The sequence below is a fragment of the Mixophyes fleayi genome, chromosome 6, assembly GCF_038048845.1.
Source record: "Mixophyes fleayi isolate aMixFle1 chromosome 6, aMixFle1.hap1, whole genome shotgun sequence".
NCBI classification, from domain to species: domain Eukaryota; kingdom Metazoa; phylum Chordata; class Amphibia; order Anura; family Limnodynastidae; genus Mixophyes; species Mixophyes fleayi.
In genome coordinates this window covers 212,087,162-212,110,277 of record NC_134407.1, presented here as the reverse complement: position 1 = coordinate 212,110,277, position 23,116 = coordinate 212,087,162, and the positions used below count along the sequence as shown (strand labels likewise).

At 43.1% G+C, this 23,116-nt stretch overlaps 1 protein-coding gene across 8 annotated transcripts in view; it reads left to right on the top strand.

The window, feature by feature from the left end:
- Positions 1 to 23,116, top strand: part of LOC142159811 (uncharacterized) — a 316,766-nt gene that overhangs the window by 269,064 nt on the left and 24,586 nt on the right. For 3 of the 8 annotated variants that reach the window (XM_075214565.1, XM_075214564.1, XM_075214569.1), the window contains 3 exons: positions 14,120 to 14,296; positions 16,457 to 16,523; positions 20,902 to 22,938. In XM_075214565.1, coding sequence (XP_075070666.1) covers positions 14,120 to 14,296; positions 16,457 to 16,523; positions 20,902 to 22,709 — 2,052 coding nt within the window. In that variant the 3' untranslated portion in view covers positions 22,710 to 22,938. Of the gene's footprint in view, positions 1 to 9,217; positions 9,427 to 13,634; positions 13,796 to 14,119; positions 14,297 to 16,456; positions 16,524 to 20,901; positions 22,939 to 23,116 lie in introns of those variants that run through there. The other 5 variants (XM_075214570.1, XM_075214566.1, XM_075214567.1 and 2 more) reach the window with 5 other exon arrangements.

Genomic DNA, 23,116 nt, shown 5'->3' with positions numbered 1-23,116 from the left:
GAAATAGGAGATCTGATCTGCATGTTGTTTACCATTCGCTTTCACTGTTACATTATAATAATTAATGTATTACAATAAATCACGCCATGCCCACATAAAACTGTATGTAAACTAATGATACTTCATCATTGACGTCATCATTTATTTATATAGCGCCAACAAATTCTGTAGCGCTTTACAATTGGGAAAAAACAGTAATAAAACCTGGCTAATACAGACAGACAGTCAGAGAGGTAAGAGGGCCCCGCACAAGCTTATAATCTATACCTATACTAATTTCTGTGTGGGTTAATATTGCCAATTCAGTTTGTGCTCCTGTTCAACTCCTTCCCCTTAGAGATAGCAGGTCTGCCCCGTTCTCCATTCCTCCTAATAAATTAAGAGGAATGGAGCAGCCTAAGTGTGGTACCATGTTCAAAACCATGTGTGCAGCCTAAGTGTGGAACCATGTTTGAATCCATGTGTGCAGCCTAAGTGTGGAACCATGTTTGAATCCATGTGTGCAGCCTAAGTGTGGAACCATGTTTGAATCAATGTGTGCAGCCTAAGTGTGGAACAATGTTTGAATCCATGTGTGCAGCCTAAGTGTGGTACCATGTTTGAATCCATGTGTGCAGCCTAAGTGTGGTACCATGTTTGAATCCATGTGTGCAGCCTAAGTGTGGAACCATGTTTGAATCCATGTGTGCAGCCTAAGTGTGGAACCATGTTTGAATCCATGTGTGCAGCCTAAGTGTGGAACCATGTTTGAATCCATGTGTGCAGCCTAAGTGTGGAACCATGTTTGAATCCATGTGTGCAGCCTAAGTGTGGAACCATGTTTGAATCCATGTGTGCAGCCTAAGTGTGGTACCATGTTTGAATCCATGTGTGCAGCCTAAGTGTGGTACCATGTTTGAATCCATGTGTGCAGCCTAAGTGTGGTACCATGTTTGAATCCATGTGTGCAGCCTAAGTGTGGTACCATGTTTGAATCCATGTGTGCAGCCTAAGTGTGGTACCATGTTTGAATCCATGTGTGCAGCCTAAGTGTGGTACCATGTTTGAATCCATGTGTGCAGCCTAAGTGTGGTGCCATGTTTGAATCCATGTGTGCAGCCTAAGTGTGGTACCAGGGTTGTGTCAGTCAAGTGTCTGCTATCCTCAAAACCTCCTCTTATTTCGCCTCAAGAACATCAAACATCCGATTCCAGTTGAGCATGTGCCAAAATAAATGGATGATTACTGCAATGTCCTCTACCAGGTTCTTCTGGAGAATGAGCTGCAGCTAGTCCACAACTAACCTGCATCCTTGTGTCCACATTACTCTTGTACTTTATTTCATAGGCAGGCTTTGTAAGATCTGTTGACCAGAGCCTTAGTTGTTTGAATGAACTTTTGGACTCTCCTCATGCTCTAAGTAGGTACCCAGATTCTACTTCAAATTGTTCAGATCGTGTGTTTTTTTTGTTGTTGTTTTTTTTAGCAAGCTTCACTCATATTTTGAACCCCCCACAATTCCCGAGAGTCTAAGAAGCTGCCTCTGGATGTATTCAAAAACAAGCTGAAATTGCATTAGGCATCAACCATCCTACTGTCACTGTGATTTGGTACCTTGTCTGCTTGTGATGTTTTGCCATGGGATGTCCTACTATGTTTTTGTTTGATACTCTGTGTTTCAGACATAAAAAGGAGTCTGCATATGTGTCCTTGTGTTATTGGGCTTTGGTAGTGAGGGGACTGTGGTTAGGAGTGACATGGTAGAGTAGAGCAGGAGATCACGGTCGGAGAGGTGGCAGTTGTCCTTGTTCTGCCATAGACTACACCTCCTCTAGGATCAGCCTGCAGTCAGAGGAGCCACAGACTACAATCTGTCCTTTGCATGATTATCACTCCCAGGAGCATTTTCTCCTTTTTATTATCCCTGTGTTTATATCATCTAACCTGTATTTATCTCCAACAGATCTCACTGAGGATACAAAAATATCTGGAGAATCCCACACTCCTATTTCTTCATCGGATTGGGGATCACAGTTCGCTGTACAGCAAAATCCTCATCAACAGATGAACAAAACATGACCAACTCTCTACAGAATGTTACTGAGAAACCAACTTAATGTGAGGATGGAAACCTCACCAACATTCATCCACCCACAGACAGGGCCGATGCAGGGTTTATCTGCGCCTTACGCCAAGCTTCAGCCTACCGCCCCTCCTCCCTCCAATTCTAACTTCCCAGCACCTCACACACTTGATATTTGTAAAATAAAAATAGTAACTCTTATCTCCTGGCTGGCTGGTAAGGCTGCAGTCCAGATGCACTGATGTCCAGATGTACTGATGTCTGATGCAGAATGCTGTCCAGGCTTCACTGCTGCTCAGGAGCAAACGCAGGATACCTGGAGGGAAGGCCCCAAGATTTCAGAGCAAAGAAAAAAAATCACTCTCCTGTTACATACTGACTTGTCCCCCGCTGTCCACCAGTGTTTCTCACACATGTCACCTGTTTATCAGCTATTCTTACACATGCCACCTGTACCCATCAGGTTTTATGACATATCACCTCCATACCGCCATCTTTTCTCACATGCCCTCTTGCCCACCAGGTTTTAATAAACAGCTTATTGCTGTATGTATGCCATTTATATTACCTTTGTTTATATGTTAATGTATTCTGCAGATGTACAATTTATTATACTAATAGCAACAGGGGAGAGACAAATAGTGTGCAAATACTAATAAAATAAATGATTGCTCAAACAAGAAGTTATTTTAAATTAATAGTATGTAACTGGCTGAGATTTCTGAATGTAATTCTCCCCCGATTTTCATTAGCCACCCCTCCCCCATTTTCTCCAGTCACCTCTTCTCCCCCCTTCATTTTCTGTAGCCAACTCTCACCCTATTTTCTCCAGCCCCATCTCTCATGTTTTCTGTAGCCCCTTCTCTGCCCAATTTCTCCAGCACCCTCTCTCCACATTTTCTATAGCCTCCCCCCCCCCCCATTTATCCAGCCTCCTCTCTCTACATTTTCTATAACCACACCCCCCCCCTCATTTTCTCCAGACCCTAAATGTTTTCTTTAGCCACCTGTCCCTCCGTTTTCTCTCTGTTAATGTAATTACCTTACTTTTTATTTTTTCTTAGAAACATAGAATTTGACGGCAGATAAGACCCGCTTGGCCCATCTAGTTTGCCCATTGTTTTATTAACCTATGGTAACCTTAAACCCTATTTGATCCTTTATTCTTTATAAGGATATCCTTATATCCTTATGTCTTTCCCAAGCATGTTAACTGCTCTACTGTATTAGCCTCTACCACCTCTGACGAGAGGCTATTCCACTTATCCACAACCCTTTCTGTGAAGTAGTTTTTCCTCACATTTCCTCTGAACCTATTTCCCTCCAGTTTCAGTGCATGTCCTCGTGTTCTATACTTTTATTCCTTTGCAGAATGTCCCCCTTTCCCTTCTCTGCTCCACACTATACATATTAAGTTCTTTTAGTCTTTCCGGGTAAGTTTTGTGCTGTAGGCCATGCACCATTTTAGTTGTCCTTCTTTGTACAGTTTCTAATGTATTTATATATTTCTGGAGATATGGCTTCCAGAACTGAACACAGTATTCTAGATGAGGTTGTGCCACTCATCTATACAGTGGTATTATTACTTCTACCTTTCTGCTACTGATTCCTCTCTATACAACCAAGCATATGACTTGCCTTCCTCATTGCTTTATTACATTGCTTACAGGCCTTTAAGTCACCTGAAATAGTGACTTATAGATCCCTTTTCTACTGAGTAGTTTCCATTATAGTGTCATTAATACTGTATTTAGCCTTTGGGTTTTGAGACCCAAGTGCATGATTTTGCATTTTTTGGCATTAAACTGTAGTTGCCACCAGGGCCATCTTAACAACATTATGGGCCCCCGGGCAAAGCAGTGCACCGGGGCCCCTAAATATAGATATATAGATGTATACAGATACAGATATAGATATATAGAGATAGAGATAGATAGATGCACTTGCTCAGTGATCCTTGTAGGTTTTTTTCTTTTGCAGGATTATTTATTCTCATTAAGAGCCATGCCTATGGGGCCCCCTTGCCTGTGGGGCCCCTGGGCAGCTGCCCATCGTGCCCAATGGAAAAGATGGCCCTGGTTGCCACTCTCTTGGCCATTCCTCTAGTCTACCTAGATCATTAATCATTTGTTTTACCCCTCCTGATGTGTCTGTCCTGTTACATATCTTCTTGTCTGCATCTCTGCTTCTTGTTTCTGCTTTCTTCTTGTTTATATCCTTTCTGAACCTTCTCGACCCCCCTCCAGTGACAGAGTCGTGACACTGCCAGGAACCAGGCGCCGGAGGGATGTGAGACGAGGCAGCACTGCCTTTCTTTACAACTAAGGACAGCAGCATGGTGAAATAGGTAATGGGCGGGCGATCGCACCGCTCTGACCATCTTACTAACAATGTCTCATTCAGCACCCTAGGCAGCTGCCTAATGGCGGCGCCAACCCTTCCCACAGATCATACACATAACAAAAGGTATCTCCCACACACTGACATTTATACACCCGCAGATCATAAAAAATGTGTCATTATTCCAACAGAGCCAAACTCTGTAATACAAGAAGAGCCAGATGTTCCTCATAAGCTTTGCTTTACCTGAGCATTGCATTATCTACATATTTCAAGATATCAAGGTGGTGTACCCCCCCCCCCCCTCCACATCCTTACACTTCTGCCCTCGCCCTTTCTACAACCTTACTTTTCTCCAAGTTATCTTCACAAGCGTTATGGTTGATCCTACATACATACAGTTACACCTCAGATCCTGTTTGACATTACTCTGTATTTCCTTTATGTCTGAATTTTGTATCCAACAATTCATCATCATCATCATCAGCTATTTATATAGCGCCACTAATCCCGCATCGCTGTACAGAGAACTCACATCAGTCCCTGCCTCATTGGAGCTTACAGTCTAAATTTCCTAACACACACACAAACTGAGAGACAGAGAGACTAGGGTCAATTTGATAGCAGCCAATCAACCTACTAGTATGTTTTTTTTGGGGTTTTTTTGGAGTGTGGGAGAAAACTGGAGCACCTGGAGGAAACCCACGCAAACACAGGGAGAACATACAAACGCCACACAGATAACGCCATGATTAGAAATCGAACTCATGACCCCAGTGCTGAGAGGCAGAAGTGCTAACCACTGAGCCACTGTCCATTAAACACAGTTAAAAAATAAAATGTATGTCCAGAAACTTCTATACTTGTTATGTATGGGGGGATGACGACAATTCTCTGTGGAATCACAAAAAAGTGACGCAGTAGAAAAACCATTTCTTTGCAGAGTAGTTTCCACATATTTTATGTGTCAATTAAGCTTAATGCATAGACCCATTGGTATAGCTGAGCATCTGCTGATTCACAAAGGCAAGAGACCATTTTATTGCTCTGAATGTGACCATCTGAGCATTCACAAAGGAGAAAAATCACAAAGCTGCCCTGAATGTGGGAAATGTTTTATTCATAATTACAAGCTTGTTGTACATCCACAGAGAAACACAGGGGAGAAGTCGTACTCTTGTTTTGAGTGTGGTAAATGCTGCGCTGTGAAAGCAGGGTTTCTCCTGCATCAGTAGAAGTACTACTGTCCTAAACTAGTGTCCTAAACATAGAAAATAAAATGGTAATCAAAACCGAAAAGCTTGGTGCTTCATGATACTCATTCTGTGACATCGCTTCCAAAAACAAATTAACCTGCTACATAGACTGTAGACCGCACCGGTCCACAGACTGCTGTCACTATCTGCCAACCTTACAATGCCTGCCAGCATGCACCAAGCCCTAATGTCACCCAGCTTATGTTACTTTCTCCCCTAGGACAGTCCACCCAGAACCGTATTCCTGGCCAGTCCTGTTGCATCAACAAAGAAGAAGCCTGTACAGTTCCCATGCAACAGCTTTTAAGTTTCATTTATTTCCCACACTGTCAGAGGATGTAGATAACACTCGGGCCAGTGAGATATTGTACATTTATCGAAGTGGATCAGACCTCAGGTGGAATCCCAACTTATGATCCAGGGGACCCCCCTGAGATGTGTGGTTCCTATGTAGCTGGAGTACACAATTTGATTAACAGAGATGTTCCATTGTTCCTGGCAGGGGTTAGATAGATGGAAATAATAATGAAAGTAAGTAAGAAAAGTAAGATTAATCCCCCCCCCCCCCGTATTTACACCCTTAAATTATTTCAGTGGGATTAGGGGCTGTGGAGAGCTCTACCCGGGAGAATAGTCCTAGTGTTCGCAACCCCTTCCCAAGGTCCGCAGCGCAGATGCATCAGCTAGGATATGCACAATAGTCCATACTAATAACTACATTTCTGGGGTTGTAATTACAATCCTTTTCCTAACACTTTCCAATAGCAACTTTTAAAAAAATTCAAAAGCATTCTACTGGTACACGTCAGTGTTTAAGAAACTAAGAGAAGAAACACTGGAGTCTTTCCCAATGTGAAAGGATCTTCGACGAGTAACCTTTTTTTTCTGCATAGTGCCAGCACCCCCAACTTCCAAAACCTGTGTTCCACCGCACTCCCTGTATCTGCGTTCCACCATACTTCCTGTATCTGCGTTCCACCATACTTCCTGTATCTGTGGTCCACCATACTTCCTGTATCTGCGTTCCACCAGACTTCCTGTATCTGCGTTCCACCGTACTTTCTGTATCTGCGTTCCACTAGGCTTCCTGTATCTGCGTTCCACCGTACTTCCTGTATCTGCGTTCCACCAGACTTCCTGTGTCTGCGGTCCACCAGACTTCCTGTATCTGCGTTCCACCGTACTTTCTGTATCTGCGTTCCACTAGGCTTCCTGTATCTGCGTTCCACCGTACTTCCTGTATCTGCGTTCCACCAGACTTCCTGTGTCTGCGGTCCACCAGACTTCCTGTGTCTGCGTTCCACTAGGCTTCCTGTATCTGCGTTCCACCAGACTTCCTGTGTCTGCGGTCCACCGCACTTCATGTATCTGCGTTCCACCATACTTCCTGTATCTGCGTTCCACCATACTTCCTGTATCTGCGTTCCACCAGACTTCCTGTATCTGCGTTCCACCAGACTTCCTGTATCTGCGTTCCACCATACTTCCTGTATATGCGGTCCACCATACTTCCTGTATCTGCGTTCCACCAGACTTCCTGTATCTGCGTTCCACCGTACTTCCTGTATCTGCGTTCCACTAGGCTTCCTGTATCTGCGTTCCACCGTACTTCCTGTATCTGCGTTCCACCAGACTTCCTGTGTCTGCGGTCCACCAGACTTCCTGTATCTGCGTTCCACCTTACTTCCTGTATCTGCGTTCCACTAGGCTTCCTGTATCTGCGTTCCACCATACTTCCTGTATATACGGTCCACCAGACTTCCTGTATCTGCGTTCCACCGTACTTCCTGTATCTGCGTTCCACTAGGCTTCCTGTATCTGCGTTCCACCAGACTTTCTGTGTCTGCGGTCCACCGTACTTCCTGTATCTGCGTTCCACTAGGCTTCCTGTATCTGCGTTCCACCGTACTTCCTGTATCTGCGTTCCACCAGGCTTCCTGTATCTGCGTTCCACCAGACTTCCTGTGTCTGCGGTCCACCAGACTTCCTGTGTCTGCGTTCCACTAGGCTTCCTGTATCTGCGTTCCACTAGGCTTCCTGTATCTGCGTTCCACCGTACTTCCTGTATCTGCGTTCCACTAGGCTTCCTGTATCTGCGTTCCACCGTACTTCCTGTATCTGCGTTCCACCAGACTTCCTGTGTCTGCGGTCCACCGCACTTCATGTATCTGCGTTCCACCATACTTCCTGTATCTGCGTTCCACCATACTTCCTGTATCTGCGTTCCACCAGACTTCCTGTATCTGCGTTCCACCAGACTTCCTGTATCTGCGTTCCACCATACTTCCTGTATCTGCGTTCCACCAGACTTCCTGTATCTGCGTTCCACCGTACTTCCTGTATCTGCGTTCCACTAGGCTTCCTGTATCTGCGTTCCACCGTACTTCCTGTATCTGCGTTCCACCAGACTTCCTGTGTCTGCGGTCCACCAGACTTCCTGTATCTGCGTTCCACCTTACTTCCTGTATCTGCGTTCCACTAGGCTTCCTGTATCTGCGTTCCACCATACTTCCTGTATATACGGTCCACCAGACTTCCTGTATCTGCGTTCCACCGTACTTCCTGTATCTGCGTTCCACTAGGCTTCCTGTATCTGCGTTCCACCAGACTTTCTGTGTCTGCGGTCCACCGTACTTCCTGTATCTGCGTTCCACTAGGCTTCCTGTATCTGCGTTCCACCGTACTTCCTGTATCTGCGTTCCACCAGGCTTCCTGTATCTGCGTTCCACCAGACTTCCTGTGTCTGCGGTCCACCAGACTTCCTGTGTCTGCGTTCCACTAGGCTTCCTGTATCTGCGTTCCACTAGGCTTCCTGTATCTGCGTTCCACCGTACTTCCTGTATCTGCGTTCCACTAGGCTTCCTGTATCTGCGTTCCACCGTACTTCCTGTATCTGCGTTCCACCAGACTTCCTGTGTCTGCGTTCCACTAGGCTTCCTGTATCTGCGTTCCACTAGGCTTCCTGTATCTGCGTTCCACCGTACTTCCTGTATCTGCGTTCCACTAGGCTTCCTGTATCTGCGTTCCACCGTACTTCCTGTATCTGCGTTCCACCGTACTTCCTGTATCTGCGTTCCACCAGACTTCCTGTGTCTGCGGTCCACCAGACTTCCTGTGTCTGCGTTCCACTAGGCTTCCTGTATCTGCGTTCCACCAGACTTCATGTGTCTGCGGTCCACCAGACTTCCTGTGTCTGCGTTCCACTAGGCTTCCTGTATCTACGTTCCACCAGACTTCATGTGTCTGCGGTCCACCGTACTTCCTGTATCTGCGTTCCACTAGGCTTCCTGTATCTGCGTTCCACCATACTTCCTGTATCTGCGGTCCACCAGACTTCCTGTATCTGCGTTCCACCGTACTTCCTGTATCTGCGTTCCACTAGGCTTCCTGTATCTGCGTTCCACCGTACTTCCTGTATCTGCGTTCCACCAGACTTCCTGTGTCTGCGGTCCACCAGACTTCCTGTGTCTGCGTTCCACTAGGCTTCCTGTGTCTGCGGTCCACCGCATTTCATGTATCTGCGTTCCAAAATACTTCCTTTCCGTGCGGTCCACCTCATTTCCGGTTCCTAACAAGATTCTCGGCCTAGTGATGGTCGGCGGGAGTCGTGACCGTTGAAGTTCGTTATAGCTTTAGGAGATTAGACGGAAGCTTGTCACATGACATCCGACCACCCAATCTGCTTCGTGTAAATTACCGCACGGTGAACGGTTACCTAGCAACCGGAGGCTGCTGAATCAGACCTCAGTCCTGGTACCACGTATGTATGTATGTATGTACTATATGTGTATACATGTTATTTGTAATAAATATATATATATATTAGTTGCATTCTGATCGTGGTAGACCAATTAAGGACTAGGGAGAGCAAAAACATCAGATTTTCCCTTTAAATTATTTACCTCATGGATTCTTTATCTTAGGGGCAACCTTAATATATGCCCTTTGCAATCTTCTTTATATCTGGCTCTCTATATATTAACATTGCGCAGGGCATTCTCTATATGAACATGAACACTAGTACTCCTCAATGGATCATCTTTGGATCTGAAACCTCAGAATAATCACTTGAAGCCAGATAAATGGAGTCCAAGGAGTGCATTCTTACTATATATATATATATATATATATATATATATATATATATATATATATATACATTTATGTACATTTACCCTGAAAAGCATGAATTCAATAGTAGGAATTTGAAACTCGATGCAAACCACATGAGAGATGTAAACATCTCTGAATTGGTGACAACATGCCGAAAAAAATGTGCCATGATCATCTGTGTTAACATTCACTTTACTTACTGTTTATCCGTAGGTGGCATACTATTATCCAAATGTGATCCAAGCTATTACACATTAATAGTTATAGCCATAAGATATAAAAACAAGGCAATTATAAAAAAAAAACAACTAACCACTCAGTCCGGGCCCACATTTCCATTACTCGTGTCAATAATTATTATTGGATAGGAACAAAAAAAAAAAAATAGATGCAATATAGTCACCTAAGATAGCTGATCAAACAGAATATCCACCAATATCACATGATAATATTATTTTATTGTTCAGAACCGTGTAATAACACACAGCACAGAAAATAAGTAAACAAGCAATAACATAAATATACATATTACCTATGTAAAATACAATACATAGCCAAAAGTATGTGGACACCTGGACGTCTCATTCCAAACCCATGGTCATTAAAGGCAGTTGGTCCCCCCTTTGCTGCTATAGTGGATTGGGGAGGCCAGAAACAATAAACGACCTTTTCAAAACTATTACTACAAATCCAAGAGTCACTACATACTCATCCTCCTCGACCTCTCCGCGGCCTTCGACACCGTGGACCACCCCCTCCTGCTGCATACTCTTCTCTCTCTCGGCCTCTCTGGCTCTGTTCATGCCTGGTTCACCTCATACCTTGCTAACCACTCCTTCTCTGTATCCACGTCTGGTTCTTCCTCCACCCCCTCCCCTCTCCCTGTTGGAGTCCCTCAGGGCTCTGTTCTTGGCCCTTCACTCTTTTCGCTCTATACTTCCTCCCTTGGAGCTCTCATCTCTTCGTTCGGTCTTCAGTATCACCTATATGCTGACGATATTCAACTCTACTTCTCTTCTCCTGATCTTTCCTCCCTCCTCTCTCGTGTAACTGACTGCCTCTCAGCCATCTCCTCCTGGATGTCTTCACGCTTTCTTAAAATTAACATCTCCAAAACTGAACTCATTGTCTTTCCCCCACCCAGACGCCCTTCCCACTATGACCTCTCTATAACTGTTAACAACTCCACTATCTCCTCTGTCACCCAACTCCGCTGCCTAGGAGTCACTCTTGACTCCTCTCTCTCTTTTGCCCCCCACATTCAATCCCTTGCCCAAGCCTGTCGCTTCCAACTCCGTAACATTGCCCGCATCCGTCCTTTCCTCTCTCAAGATGCCACCAAAACTGTCATCCATGCTCTCATCATCTCCCGCCTCGACTACTGCAATCTCCTCCTTACTGGCCTCCCCTGCTCCCACCTCGCCCCCCCCTCCGCTCTATACTTAATGCGGCTGTAAGACTCATCTTCCTCACACGCCGCTCCTCCTCTGCCTCCCCTCTCTGTCTTGCCTTACACTGGCTCCCCTTCCCCTACAGAATCCTTTTCAAACTCCTCACCACCACCTACAAGGCTCTCTCCCAGTCTACTGCCCCTTATATCTCTAACCTCCTCTCCATCCACACTCCCCCCCGCTCCCTGCGCTCAGCCAATGATCGCCGCCTCTCCTCCACTCTGATTACTTCTTCCCACTCTAGTATACAAGACTTCTCCCGAGCTGCCCCCCTTCACTGGAACGACCTCCCTCGCTCCATCCGTCTCTCACCCAATCTGTGCTCCTTCAAGCGGGCACTTAAAACTCACCTGTTCCTTAAGGCCTACCAACCATCCACTTAACCTCTCACCTCTTCTGTTTCTCACTGGCTCCTTTTTCTCTCCCCTTTGCTTCACTGGCTCCCTCTTGTGCCTGATTTTGTCTACCCTCCCTTAGGATGTAAGCTCGTATGAGCAGGGCCCCTCTCCCCTCCTGTCTCCAGACCTGTTCTTCCGCTCCGTCTTTACAGTATTTGCCTGCCTGGAGTTTCTGAAGTTCTGGTACTTTGTGTTTATTGTTCTGTATTGTTTTACCCTGTATAGTCTACTGTTTGTACCATGTATGGCGCTGCCTATACCTTGTGGCGCCTAACAAATAAACGATAATAATAATAATAATAATAACGTGGACGCACACAATTCTCTAGATGGTCATTATATGCTGTAACATTGTGATGTCCCTTCACTGGATCCAGGCCAAACGATGGAAAAATAGCCCCAGACCATTATTCTGCCTCCACCAAACTTTACAGTTGGCAGTACATATTTGGGTAGGAAGCCTTTTACTGGCATCCACGAAACCCAGATTTGTCCATGCCAGATGGTGAAGTGTGATTTGTCACTTCAGAGCACACATTTCCGCTGCTCCAGAGTCTTATGTCAGTGTGCTTTGCTCTACTCCTTTCAAAGTTTGGCATTGCACGTGTTGATCTGAGGCTTGTGTGCAGCTGCTCAGCCATAGTAACAAATTCCATAAAGCTCCTGACAGACAGTTCTTGTGCTGACGTTGCTTCCAGAGGCGGTTTGGAACCCCACAGTGAGTGTTGCATCTGAGGACAGGCGATTTTTACACATTACAGCACCCGGTGGTCCCACTGATTCACGGCTGAGCTGTTGTTGGTCTATACATTTACACATCACAATAATAGCACTTACAGTTTACCGGGACAGGAAGCCGACGAACTGACTTGTTGGAAAGGTGGCATCCTAGTAGGGCGGAGGATAGTAAGGAAAGGGAAATAAGTATGGTGGGCAGGATTATGAGGGAAGGGGGAGAGAGTGGTGGGGAGTATAACGAGGGATGGGGGAGAGAGTTGTGGGAAGGACAATGAGAGAAGGGGTAATGGGGATAATGAGGGTGGAGTGAAGGGGATAATGGGATAAATGAGGGACGGTTAAGATGGGATAGTGGGAATAATGAAAGTAGTGATTGGAGGATAGTTTTAGGATGAGTTAAGATCCACACCCATTCTCATACACTTGATCTCCTTACAGCTGATGCACATAGAAGTAATAAAACAGAAGAGATGTGCAGCTCCTTCTCCTTAAAACATTGAGTAGGATTGGGGAGATCTAGGTTACTCCGTATGGCCACATGCTAATGGACTATTCCTGATCAGGAGAACATGCTTTCAATTTGTGCCTTTTTCCTTTCTTTCTTTTTTTGTTTGTAACATGACATGGACTTCTGTCCACCTGCAGACACTCAGATATTGCCCCTAGTGGGTAGCTTAAAGCTGCAGCTGTCTCTTACACATGTACATTAGACAGCTCTCCTAACAGATAACAAATAACTAAATGATACTGGACAGTTTTAACATCCCAGCATGAAGGTAACCACCTTCTGGGCAGCTATGAAGATTCATGAGTATTAATGAGAGAATCCACAGCCTGATCACTGTGGTCCACGGGTGTCATGTACCAGTATATTGGAAGCGAATGATCACATAAGTGTCACAGAAACAACAACATTTATGACACAGAGAGGAAGGGGAATGTTTTATTGCTGATTTTTCACAATAATGGTCTATGTGCTTGTAGGTTGCATGTAGGTCTACTATTCTCTTCTACCATTTCCTCGTTATTCCCACAGTCTCCCCTCCCCATGTATGTCTATGCGGCTCCTGCAGACTGAAGCAGTACACTTTCATCAGCTGTGGGCTGCAAGGTGGGCAGGACTACATGTAACCTAAATTACCATACGTATACAGAAGTAAACCATTTCTTTTCTTATGTTTAAATCATAATCAATTCCTGTAACAAGATGCCTGAGGAGTGTTGGAGCAATCCAAGCACTACAATATTGACAATTTAATTTATTTTCTATTTTTAGACTGAGCTGTGAGGCCACATAAAGGTGAAACCAGTTTATATCAGAGAGAGTCTTGTATAGAGCATTTGACCAACTTGCTGAAGATGGATAAGGACAGAAATCAAATGACTGAGAGGATATTAAATCTCACCCTAGAGATAATCTACCTGCTGACTGGAGAGGTGAGGGATTCTGGGAAAGTCACAGTGACATCACTTGTATCTCTACTAATACAGGGATGTGATTGGAGAAGTGAAGGATTCTGGGAATGTCACAGTGGCATCACTCTTATCTTTACTAATGAAACAGGCATGTGATTAGAAAGGTGTGGAGAAGCAGCTTTATTCTGTCATAATTGGCAGAAGGTTGGAGCGGAAAGTGTCTCGTTACCCTTGATTTTTATTTGAAAAGCAATCTGAGCTAACAAGTTGTGTGTCTGTTTTATGTACAAATGAAAATTGTCTTTTACCCTTAACACTGATAACTTTTTGCTCCGTTTAATATAGAATTATACAGTAGTGAAACAGGCATCTGGAGAGCGTGAGAAATCTAGCAACTGTCCCCGCCCGGAAGGATGTAGCAGGACCCAGAGCCCCATCATGGTGCCTCTACCTCCATCACTGAACAATGAGAAGAAGATTCTAGAACTCACCAACAAGATCATTCAGCTGCTGACTGGAGAGGTGACTGCTGGGAATGGGACATTATACAGTAACACCAGGGATGTGTCTGGGTGATGACTGTATCATTGTGTGTGTCAGGTTCCTATAAGGTGTGAGGATGTTACTATGTGTCACAATAGCCAGGGGTAAAGACTATGTCCACTAGCCTTTCAAGGAAAAGAGTGCTAACCATATCTAAATACTTCTGCCCTGTCCTCTCATGAGTATCAGCAGTAACCCCAGGGGTAACAAAAGTTACTATATAAGCAGCACCTAAAAGCTATTACACTATAACAGTTTAGAGAATAATCTCAATGAATACTATGTAAAGCATTACAGTAAAGCTTTACATAGTGGCACCCGTATAGGGTGAATACAAACAACAACCAGACGTCACCCCACTTTAGGCAGGCATACACTGCTTCAAAGAGCTGCAGATGGTAACCCTACTGCTTGTATCTTCCAAGATTTGGCATTTTTGATCCTGACAGAGCTGTACCACCAGTCCATCAGGTGCTGTGACCTCCAACCAGAACTACACTCTGCTTCAATCCCACTTCTTTACACCCTCACTCCTAATTCTCGTCACAACAGTTCAATTAGCAGGATCTGTAACCCCCGTCTAGTCCTTACTTCAAGTACACTGATCTCCCTGCCTGCTCTGGGTTGGAACTTTTAAACTCCAGTTCCAATGTTCTGGCACCTTGGAATATGGGAGATTGTATGCCTCAGCCCTTGGTCCCTCTGGAAGATATAATCTGCACGGGGCTGGGATTGGCTACTGCAAATCTGGAAAGGGACTCTCCGAAACAATGGAGAGCACACACAGGAAACAATGCCCTCTTATCCTTGTAAACTGGGGAGGGCTGAGTTACCTCCCCTAGCTTAGCCCCTGAGATGTCTTTTAAGTCTCCAGTCTTCAGTCGCAAGATTCACTGTCTTCAGTTTATGTGAACAAAGGAATATGCTGTTCTCAGTGCCAGGGGGTATGTGTAGGGGGATAAAGTTAAACAGGACACAACTGACACGGTCACTGAGTTGACAATATTAACACACACACACACCTAAACATACTGTAACAAATACTAACACACACCTAAACATCCTGTAACAAATAATAACACACACACCTAAACATCCTGTAACAAATAATAACACACACACACACCTAAACATACTGTAACAAATAATAACACACACACCTAAACATCCTGTAACAAATAATAACACACACACACACACCTAAACATACTATAACAAATAATACACACACACACCTAAACATCCTGTAACAAATAATAACACACACACACCTAAACATCCTGTAACAAATAATAACACACACACACACACCTAAACATACTGTAACAAATAATAACACACACACCTAAACATCCTGTAACAAATAATAACACACACACACACCTAAACATACTGTAACAAATAATAACACACACACCTAAACATCCTGTAACAAATAATAACACACACACACACCTAAACATACTATAACAAATAATACACACACACACCTAAACATCCTGTAACAAATAATAACACACACACACACCTAAACATCCTGTAACAAATAATAACACACACACACACACCTAAACATCCTGTAACAAATATTAGCACACATACCTAAACATCCTGTAACAAATTATAACACACACACACCTAAACATCCTGTAACAAATATTAGCACACACACCTAAACATACTGTAACAAATAATAACACACACACACCTAAACATCCTGTAACAAATATTAGCACACACACACACCTAAACATACTGTAACAAATAATAACACACACACACACCTAAACATCCTGTAACAAATAATAACACACACACACCTAAACATACTGTAACAGGCTATAAAAGAATATCATAATCCATCCACCAGCATTTCCCACCAAGTCACAACAATATCTTCGTACATATAATTTAACAGCGCGGAATGTTAAACTCCATAGAGATCATCTGTCCAGTTACTGACATGAGGGGGGGCTAAATCTTTCTTGAAAGTGCTTGGTAGCCACCTTCTGACACACATGGGGAAAGTAAGGTTGAATTACTTGTGGGCACCTGCTTGTGCCCTATGTGACGCAAAGTACCTGGGGAATCGTACAGCTTCAATGTTGTGTTTTATAACACTGTCTATTTTTTGTACAGGAGTGTTTAGAAGGACACAAGGATCTGTACAAAGACAAGATGGAGAATCACCGGCCCCGCACATCAGGTAAGTGGAGGGTAATCACAGGACTGTCTGTGTGTATATAGATGTGATCACTGTGTGTATAGATTCATTGTTACATGTGTACAGTGTGAGGATGATGGATCTGGGAGTCACATACACTGGCAGAGAAAGGACTTTGCCGGGATGTATATGTATAGATTATGTGCTATCATTGTACATTGATAAGAATGACAAGGACACTTCCTGTTCTTCAATAATTGTTACTCTCATTACTCCCACTTAGTACTTCCCGGTCGTGGTGACTGGGAACACTCGCACTTAATAACATGGCTTAGGATAAATACATAACTGCAGAGTAATAAGTCATAGACAGGCCTCTGCCAACACCTCTCATTGGGAGCCTGTAAAACACTCCAAGGTATAAATGTATTATTTTTGCTGGCCATATTTTAAAATTATAGGCAAAACCCGCTGGACAATTTGACAAAACCGGACTTTCATACACTAAGTGGTAGATTTACTATACTGCGGGTTTGAATAAGTGGAGAGGTTGCCTATAGCAACCAATCAGATTCTAGCTGTCATTTTGTAGATTGTACTAAATAAATGATAGCTGGAATCTGATTGGTTGCTATAGGCAACATCTCCACTTTTTCAAACCCGCAGTTTAGTAAATATACCACTAAATGTCTATATGCTACCCTGAGCAACATGTGATTGGTTGAAAACTTGGAACAGATCTACATAACTTTATTTTAGTGACGCTGGGATTGTATAAGTGAAAAATGTGGTTTATTTAAATCGTTCACATTGAATAGATTTTATATACATCACATTCTGTACATATTAAATGTATTTTACACAAAAATGGGTTTAATCATGTTATTCACATTAATAGTTGACCACTTTGGGTCTCTACCATTACCTGATAGGAGTTTGCAGATTACCGTATTAGACAGCAGTAAGTGGAGATGGCTTCCTGCTTTGTTTCAGCGGATACCTTACGGAAGTCATAAACTGGGTTTAACTTTAAAAAGATTTTATATAACGGAGATGAATAGGTTTTCCTGTCATTCATATTGAACTGGCATATTTGTTTTGTGGGTCTGATGTCTAAATGGTGTGTGTAATTGTCTGTCTGTGGAAGATTAAAGCTGTCCATACACAGCGAGATCCAGCCTTTCAGTCAGATTGGTGAACTACTAGATATGTGGCGAATTTGGCGACACACATTTAGGACATGCAAGACGGACAAGAAACATTACACATTCCTTTTTGCTGATGTTGCGTGCCTTGACTTGCACTGTTATGGCTAGATGTACACCAAAATGCGTTGGTTTGTGGAGCAAGATGGCGGCATTTGCGGAAGAGCTGACGTTTGCACCAGCTAATGCAGAAGGGCAGAGTTTGTGTGTGAAACATCATTTTCTAAGACAGGTGATATAGTACAGTTTACATTTTAAATTAAACTTACTAGACCTGTTCACATGTGTAACATGAACATAAAATATGTTATTCAGACGTCTGTGCAGTTCTGTGGCCATGTCTAAGTACGGCAACCTGAGGACTTATGGGCACAGAGTTTCTGATACCAGCCTTGGTTTAATGTCTTATCAAACCACCATGGTCAAATCTTACCATGGACAAATCTAACAAGGGAAAGATCAGTCAGTGCCTTAAAGCCGCACCGACACCATGCGTCCTACTGCTAGCTGCACCAACACCATGCTCCCTACTGCTAACCGCACCGACTCCATGCTCCCTACTGCTAGCCGCACCGACACCATGCGCCCTACTGCTAGCCGCACCGACTCCATGCGCCCTACTGCTAGCCGCACCGACATCATGCTCCCTACTGCTAGCTGCACCAACACCATGCTCCCTACTGCTAACCGCACCGACTCCATGCTCCCTACTGCTAGCCGCACCGACACCATGCGCCCTACTGCTAGCCGCACCGACTCCATGGACCCTACTGCTAGCCGCACCGACATCATGCTCCCTACTGCTAGCCGCACCGACACCATGCGCCCTACTGCTAGCCGCACGGACTCCATACGCCCTACTGCTAGCCGCACGGACACCGTGCTCCCTACTGCTAGCCGCACGGACACCGTGCTCCCTACTGCTAGCCGCACGGACACCGTGCTCCCTACTGCTAGCCGCACGGACACCGTGCTCCCTACTCTTAGCCGCACCGACACCGTGCTCCCTACTCTTAGCCGCACCGACACCGTGCTCCCTACTCTTAGCCGCACCGACACCCTGCGCCCTACTCTTAGCCGCACCGACACCATGCTCCTTACTCTTAGCCGCACCGACACCATGCTCCCTACTGTTAGCTGCTTCTATACCGTGTACACTACTGCTAGTCGCATTAGAACCAGATGATTGCTGTGGCATGCCCATACCAACAACCGGCGCATTGCGGCTACCCACATGAGTGCCAGCTGAATGTTAGCACTCTCTTATTCTACATATTGCCTCTGTATTCAGCCCGGCAATTTTCCATTTATTCCCACTGTATGCGGTCTTATACGTTCTTTACTGATCTGTGTTATAACACACTCTGTTCACACACTGTACTGCTCCATGATTTCTCACAGTAATGTTCTGTGTCACTTTATAATTCACTTTGCAAAGATATGTACGGATAAAAAGTGATACATTTGTACAGGGCGTACAATGCCATATGTAGTATTAATATTATGAAGTGTTTTATATTTGCCTGTTTTTATATGCTTTGCATATTATGTGCAATCTTTTGTAGTTCAACAATATTTTGAATTTCACCCTTATGTCAAGTTGGCGTACTGTCTTTAGTATTTTTATATATGGCAATCCCTATGTGTATATTTGGTGAAGGAGTCTGGGCATTTGAGATTTTGCGTATTTTTAATTTATTACGCAGTTTATTATAGATATTAAGTGTGATATAGAGAAAAATGTATTTTTAATTGTTTTCACTATGAAATTTAGTGCAGTTGAGATGTTAATGAAAAGGCAAACGTATCCCTTGGCTCACTTCAATGCTTAATCACAGCTATTATCTAAGAATATTAACCTTACGGGTAATATGGTAAATGAGGTTAGAACCAAGACCGTACCCCAAGCATTGAGGTATTGTATTTTATTGTGTATAATCTGTGCTTGCTATATTTAATATCGTACTGTGAATTTCTGTAGCTAGATTCATAGTGGGCCCTTTACACTACATTCAATACTTATAGGAACTTTAGTAAACTCTGACACAGACTAAGGTTGTGAAGTTGTATATCTGGCCAAGTGAAGTATGAGTGTTTGGCTGTGTTGTAGTATTTTGAATACCTGCAGCATTATTTTTACTGGATGACTACTATAATGAGACCACAATCCTCTTGCTTTGTTTAACAAGACCGAGAGAGTATTTAATTGCTAGTCTGTAGCCTCCACCTTCTACTTTACACATGAACCTAATTAGTAACCATTCAATGGAAAGGTCTGTGTTCTGTAGTCTGGCTTTTAGGTGCCTAACAATGTAAAACACGGACTGTCTATTATGGAGTGGGATCACGACCAGCTCTCTCCACTCCAGGAATCAAAATCTGGACAGATGACTTCAATATGTGTCGAACCATATCAGTTGGTGCACAATACGGCGAGCTCTACCTCTTTAGTACTGTATTCCACCCTTGCTCTTATCTGTCCTAGAGGATATAAAAGAAGCCTGTTTGTCCAGCCGCAAATTCTGTTGGAATTGGTTTCAGAAGTGCCGACTCTTAAGATAGACATTTGCATTTATTTATTACGGAAAACCTTTGGAATCCTGTTAACCATTTATTTGTTTGTTTTTATATATTTCCTCTATAGTGTTTACATGCTAAGCAGAACACTCCTACTCCCTAAATTTTTGCTCAACATATGGAATGCTATAGAGGCAAAGCTATTTAACGATCCTCTTTTCCTGGAGTGGTGAAAGATCAGTGGGATATTAGCTTACAGTCACAAGACAGATATGCCCTTCCTTAAATGGTAGCTGAACTCTCAGGTTCTTCCATTTGTTTTATTAATTTTGCAATATGGACAAATGTTACACTTGTATTTATCATTGAAGTAGCACATTTAAGGATTGTAGCACAAACAATTACTTATTTTTCTTCTATCTTCTGGAGTGGTTTGGAGGTGGTGTGTTCGGTAATCACAGTTGATAATACATCTGTAGTACAGATGGTTTATCGGTCATTTGGAAACCTACTATTTGGTTACACTGTTGGTTTTGCAGATATACATAGTACAGGGAGCAGTATGTATATGTTTCAGTGGCCAGTAGAAGCAGACTACCAACTGTCCTGAGCAGGGATGCCACTCCCAGAAGCCTTTTCTACTCCTTATTATCCCAGTGTGTATGTAAACTAACCACAATGTATTTCTCTCCCAACAGATCTGACTGATAATGCAAAAAGATCTGGAGGATCCCACACCCCTGTTTCTTCACCAGGCTGTATGAATGAGGATCACAGCATTGTTCTAAATATCCAGACTGCAAAGAACGTATCAGCAGATGAACACAACATCAAATGTCTGGAGAATGTTACTGAGAAACCAACTTTATGTGAAGAAGAAAATGTCACAGACACTGACATTTATACAACCACAGATCATATACAAAATACATCTTCTGATATTAAGGAGGAATCAGCCTCACGTGAAGAAGGTAATCTCAGCACTATTTCTTCACCCAAAGATCATACACAAAATCCATCTTATGTTAAGGAGGAATCCATCTCATGTGAAGAAGGAGATCTCACAGACACCGATATTTATACAACCACAGATCATACACAATTTCCATCTCATGTTAAGGAGGAGTCATTCTCATGTGAAGAAGTAGAACTCACCGACACGGACAGTTATATACAAACAGATGATACCAAATATTCATCTCTTAATATTAAGGAGGAAACAGTCTCAGGGGATGAAGGAAATCTCACAGACACAGACATCTGTACACCAACAGATTCTATAGAATATACAACTATTCATATTAAAGAGGAAACAATGTCTGGAGACGAAGGAAATGTCCCAGATCATACGCAAACTGCATCTAATTATATTGACAAGTTTGGTAGAAATTACCAACAAAATTCTTCAGTGGAGAAACCATTCTCATGCTCTGAATGTGGGAAGCGGTTCAAACATAACTCTAAGCTTATTAGCCATAAGAGAATTCACACGGGAGATAAACCATTTTCTTGCTCTGAATGTGGGAAATCTTTTAACTGTAAAACAGATTGTCAAACACATCAGAGAATTCATACAGGTGAGAAACCATATTCTTGTTCTGACTGTGGTAAATGTTTTAACGTGAAATCAAATCTTGTTACACACCAGAGGATTCACACAGGAGAGAAACCATATTCTTGCTCTGTGTGTGGGAAATGTTTTATCAGTAACTCAAATCTTGTAACTCATCAGAGAATTCATACAGGGGAGAAACCTTATGCTTGTCCTGAATGTGGTAGATGTTTTAGTAATAAATCAGAATATAACAGACATCAGAGAAGCCACACTGGAGAGAAGCCTTACCCGTGCACTGAATGTGGGAAATGTTTTATCAGTAAAGCTGAACTGAATAGTCATCAGAGAATTCACACTGGAGATAAACCATTTTCTTGCCCTGAGTGTGGGAAATGTTTTAGTAGGAAAACACAATTTATGACCCATCAATGGATTCATACAGGAGAGAAGCAATTTTCTTGCTCTGAATGTGGAAAGTATTTTAGCAGCAAGTCAAATCTAGTTACACATCGGAAAATTCACACAGGACAGAAACAGTATGTTTGCTCTATATGTGGTAAATGTTTTAACAATAGTTCAAATCTTGCTTCCCACCAGAAGATTCACACAGGAGACAGACCATTTTCTTGCTCTGAATGTGGTAAATGTTTTATCACTAACTCACAACTTGTTGCACATCGGAGAAGTCATACAGGAGAGAAGCCATACTCTTGCTCTGAATGTGGGAAATGTTTTAGCAGTAGCTCAGAATGTAGTAGACATAAGAGAATTCATACAGGAGAGAGACCATATGCTTGTTCTGAATGTGATAAATGCTACATCAGCAAGTCAAATCTTGTTATACATCTAAGAACTCACACAGGAGAAAAACCATTTTCCTGCTCTGAATGTGGGAAAAGTTTCATCAGTAACTCTGATCTTATTAAACATCAGAGAATTCACACTCGGTAGAAAGCATCCTTGCTTTGAGTGCAGGAACTGTGCGTTCAATCCGTTATTTTAAAGGGATGTAAACTTTTGTGGTGAGGGAACAATACCTTTCTTTTTGCTTCGTAGACTTTCAAGTGTCCCATGAGACAGTGGAGGAGATATTTATAATCTCGTTGCCCAATAGTCGAATATAGCTTTACTGGAGTAAGGTGAATAATTAAAATAGCAGGAGCACTAAAAAGAACATAAATGACAAACTGCAGCCAACAAATAAAAACTATAATTTTAATATTCCATGTATAAGTAATTGGGCACTGCCTTTGTCAAAGTAGCCGCTACTGTGCTGTATAAACTGAGCTAGCAAGCTGAAAGGATTTACCATGCATGTCTGTTTTATATATATATATATAAGTTTGGCATGTTAATAA